General features: G+C 56.8%; 1 protein-coding gene across 1 annotated transcript; it reads right to left on the bottom strand.

Moving 5' to 3' along the window:
* Window positions 1–1,030: 1,030 nt before the first annotated feature.
* On the bottom strand, window positions 1,031–4,354 carry FZD10 (frizzled class receptor 10). Its single transcript, XM_004054157.5, has one exon. The coding sequence runs from the start codon at window positions 3,873–3,875 to the stop codon at window positions 2,130–2,132; it is 1,746 nt and encodes a 581-aa protein (XP_004054205.1). The 5' UTR covers window positions 3,876–4,354; the 3' UTR covers window positions 1,031–2,129.
* Between the last annotated feature and the right edge of the window lie 234 nt (window positions 4,355–4,588).

Here is a 4,588-nt window from a genome sequence, read left to right as displayed (position 1 = left end):
TTGCATTCTTTTACTTTGCCTACCTAGCTGGTGTTTCCTCCGTTTGTCAGACTTGATCCCAAACCACCGATCTGCCTGCTCCTGTGCCCTGCAAATATTCACAGCCAAGTGCAGTAGCCCCTCAAAGCCAGTGTAAGCCTGTTTCCAGCCCTAGTGTTGATGGGTGATCTTATGTTTACCAGGCTGAAGTTTTGAACACCCTCTTCAGAAAACAGACTGCACTAGCTCCAGGCTCTCCTCCTCGTTGGTAAGCGTGTCAACCATGCTCCAAGTTTTCCAGAGCTCCTTGTTTAACTTGGAGCTGGACAAAAGCATGGCCCCAGGGGCAGCTTGGCTTGCTTTATATTAATAGAGTCCTCACCACAGTAGGACTGCACTGTGCCCTTGCTTCCTTCTGGCTGGAACTTGAGTGTAGCTGTGCCTTTGACCAGCAGACCTGGGGCAGTTCTTTACAGCTACCCAGTTCTAACAGCAAACCCTGGAGAAGAACCAAGTACCATGAAGTTCCAAAGCTGCTTAACTTCCTCTTAAGGATTCACCACCCTTAGCAGGTATTTTATCCCGTCCAGGTCTATAATCTGTTTTGTAAATGTCTTCATAGTTCAGAGTAACTGCAAAGCCAGCACACTTAGGGCTGATGTATACAGCTCTGTCTAGGTACCATTTGAGCCTAGCAGGTCAATTGAATACAGATGATTTAATTCTCCTAATCGGTTGGCTCTACTCTCTGAATATATTAAAACTGGCTAATCCAGGCTCATGAGTGGGTCCACGCTTAGTGGTGAGGCTCTCCTTGGTGATGTGTGTCTACAACTAAGCCCTCATGTCCAGCTACAGTCACAGAAACGACTTCCAACTTCACACATTGCCTGCCTGCAGTTCCTCAGAAACTCACAAGTGAATGATTCTTCCAATCTTGGAATCCTCTGATCTGCAATTTTATACAGATAACCAGTACTCTCTGGCTAGAAGCGCACCCCCAGAATTTGCTTAAAAAGCAAAGGGAGAAAGTGTCCTGTAGTCTCTCCACACACAGAGAAGGGAAACCTCACCATGAACCAGGGACTAGCAGCAAACTAAAGAACATATTTTATTTTTAATAAAATAGTGGAGCATGAAAAATATCATATATTACAAATATACACACGCAGAAACCACTCTTTCCTGGCACTGTGAAGAGAATACACTAGACAAAGTGTCTCTGCCAACCTAGTGCTTCCTGATCTGTTTGTGGAAATCATTTGTTTAACAATAGAAAGAGTCAATAAGCCCTTTGGGTAACTTTTGAATGATCCTTCTCCCTCTTCCCCCCTCCTTTCCACAAATCAGTCCAAACGTCTATAACATTGGCTTGGTTTCCATTAAAAAGCCACAAAATGTAGCACTGAAGGGTTTCTGAGGGCTGGGCCTCTTAGTTCTTTTGTTAGGAGATTTCTTTTGTTGTCTTTATATACAGCAAAATACTTGTTTCCCTTTTTATTTTCAAGGAAAGAGAAAAAAAATGTATTGCACATCATTTGAGTTCACAAATGTGAGGTTTGATGGAGGTTTCTGTCTTGTAGAGAGACTATTGGTGAAGGCCGGAGTCTATTTTAAGCGACTGCAAATCCACTGGGGTGTGAGGCGGGCCCGGGTCGGGTCCTGTCTTTCCTCTGCAGGGATGCTGCCCAGCACTGTGGCCTTCCTGGGGCTGGGCCCTGGGGATGGCTCATTTGTTAACCCAGGGGAGGCTCTTGAATTTGCAAAGCAGTTATCTGTCCTCTTATTTGTAAATGGGTAGCAAAGCCAACTCAAATACACAGATGTATATTTACGGAGGGCTCTAAACAAAAGTTTTCTTCTGAGGGCTGAATCAACTACTTTACCACAAATTAGTTACACAAGAGGCTACTTCACTGGAGGAGCTTCCCATCGCTGGAAAAACAAAACAAAACAAAACAAAACCCTTGAAGTACATTTTTCCTTTCAGTGTATCACAGCATCCTGAATTTCAGGGTAAACACTTTTTTATGTATTTCTCTTTTGCTTTTATAAAAAAAAAAAGAGGAAGAAGAAGAAAGAAAAAAACAACCAAGAAAAGCACCACATCTTAGCTCCGGGCGCCCCTGTGCCCTTCCCTCCAGCCCTGTTCACACGCAGGTGGGCGGCTGGGCAGGGATCTCATATTTCCCGTGGTGAGTTTTCTGGGGATGCTGGGCTTTTTTGTAAATCCCACCGCTGGTGATCACGCTGGCCGGTTTTCTCCGGCTCTTCTTCTTTAACCTACGGCTGCACACCTGCTGCCAGGACTGCAGAGTCTTGGAGGTCCAAATCCACATCCCGCTGGTGATCCCCACCACCAGCAGCATAAAGATCTTCACCATGAAGATCTCCACGGCGGGGATGGAGGCGGCCATCAGGCAGTCCAGCGTTTTAGTCTGGTTGTTCATTTTGCACTTGTGCTGCGCCGCCAGGGTCTTCCAGTAATCCATGTTGAGGCGTTCGTAAAAGTAGCAGGCGATCACACAGGTGGCCGGCACGGTGTACAGCACAGAGAAGAGCCCGATACGCACCATGAGCTTCTCCAGCTTGTCCGTGTTCTCGCCGCCCGTCTTCATCACCCTCCGGATGTGGAACAGGGCCACGAAGCCCGAGAGGATGAAGGACGTGCCGATGACCAGGTAGCAGGCCAGGGGGATGAGCACGAAGCCGGTGAGCGCGTTGACGTCCATGCTGCCCACGTAGCAGACCCCGGTGAGCTCGTCCCCCGCCACCCTGCGCATGACCAGGATCAGGATGGTCTTCACCGCCGGGATGGCCCAGGCTGCCAGGTGGAAGTAGCTGCTGTTGGCTTCGATGGCCTCGTGGCCCCACTTCTTGCCGGCGGCCAGGAACCAGGTGAGCGTGAGGACCACCCACCACAGCGAGCTGGCCATGCCGAAGTAGTAGAGGACCAGGAAGACCAGCGTGCAGCCGGTGCTCTCCAGTCCCTCCTGGATGACATAGAGCTGGCCGCTGTCCCGGTCGCAGGCGATGCTCTCGGCGCCGGCGAAGAGGCGGATGAGGTAGCCCACGGAGTAGACGCAGTAGCACATGGAGAGGAAGATGATGGGGCGCTCGGGGTAGCGGAAGCGGGCCGGGTCGATGAGGAAGGTGAGCACGGTGAAGGCGCTGGAGAAGAAGCACAGCACCGCCCAGATGGCCAGCCAGACCACGGCGAAGCGCTTGTCCTCGCGGCTCCAGTACACGTCCACGCCGGGCGTGCAGAGCGGCGCGCACGACGCGCTCTTCTCCACGTGGTGGAACTTGCCCGGGTTGTCGCAGCCGCCGCGCCCGGGGCCCCCGTCCTTCAGCGGGTGCTCCTGCGCGCTGTGGGGCCGCTGAGGCCGGAACAGCGGTGGGAACAGGCCCGAGCCCCGGGTGGGCTCGTCCGAGCCGTTGTTGGGCGCCTCCATGCACAGGTAGTTGGGGTCGTTCTTGTTGGGGAGTTTCCGGCAGTCCAGGGAGTCGGGCCACTTGAAGTTGAACTGCTCCATAATCGGGGAGCACTTGAGCCGGGCCTGCTCGCACATGACCCGGCAGGCGGGGATGGGGGTGGAGACCTGCTCGGTGCACATCGGCGCGTACAGCGAGCACAGGAAGAAGCGGAGGTGGCCGTGGCAGCCGTACTCCACCAGCGGCGCGAACTCGTGCAATTGGATGGCTGCCTCGCGCTGGTTCTCGTGGCCCATCAGGTTGGGCATACGAGTCATGTTGTAGCCGATGTCCTTGCACATCGGGATCTCGATGGGCTGGCATTTGCCGTCGCCCGGGCGCTCCATGTCCATGGAGCTGATGGCGGCGCACGAGCCCATCACCTGCAGGACCAGCCACAGGCGGGGGCCCGGGCGCTGCATGCTGGCGTTGGACGTGTCCTCGCGGGGAGCTCCGCGCCCCTCAGCGCCGCCGCTCCCGGGCACGGGCTGCTGCTGGCCCCGGCTCTCCACCCCTGCTCGGGCCCCCGCCCATGCCCGCCCGGCCTGGCCCGAGCGCTGCGCACAGCGCCCCCGGCTCGGCTCTCCGCGCCCGGCGTCCGCCGAGTTGGGGGCCGCGGCGGAGAGCAGCAAAGTTTGCAAACAATACCGGGAAGCGAGGGAAGCCCCCGGAGCTCCCGGCGCAGCGGCCCGGCGCGAGCTCCAACTCACGGCCGCGGCAAACTTCGGCCTCTTCTTGGAGCGCCCAGGTGGCGCGTCTGGAGCGGGCTGGCGGCGCGGGCACACCGAGGCCGGCCCAGCTCGCGGCGCCCCCACAGCCCGGGCGGCTCCTCCCTCCCTGCGCCGGCCTCGGCCGGGACCAGCCGGCAGCTGTTTCGAGGTTTGCGTCCCGGGATGAGAAGACTCGCAAAAAGGCAAAGGGGGGCAGAAAAGCCGAGCGCTGACAGGCCCCGCCCCCGGGCCGCGCGCCCCGCCCCGCCGCTGCTTTGCATGAGAAAGCGCAGCGGCCCGGGGAAGCCTCCTCCCCGCCGCCGCGCCGCGGGCTCCCGGGCCCCGCGGGGGCCGATCCCCCCCGGCCTACAGCCCAGCCTGCGGGGGGCGCAGCGCCTAGTCCCGCCCGCGTCGCCCGCCAGCCC

This window comes from Gorilla gorilla, chromosome 10, assembly GCF_029281585.2.
Source record: "Gorilla gorilla gorilla isolate KB3781 chromosome 10, NHGRI_mGorGor1-v2.1_pri, whole genome shotgun sequence".
Classification (NCBI taxonomy): Eukaryota; Metazoa; Chordata; class Mammalia; order Primates; family Hominidae; genus Gorilla; species Gorilla gorilla.
The sequence above is the reverse complement of the archived record's forward strand: the minus strand, read 5'-3'. Positions and strand labels throughout refer to the sequence as shown.

What these genes read in the sequence shown, in the direction of transcription:
- FZD10 (XM_004054157.5), bottom strand. Translation starts at nt 3,875, where the DNA reads ATGCAGCGCCCGGGCCCCCGCCTGTGGCTGGTCCTGCAGGTGATGGGC.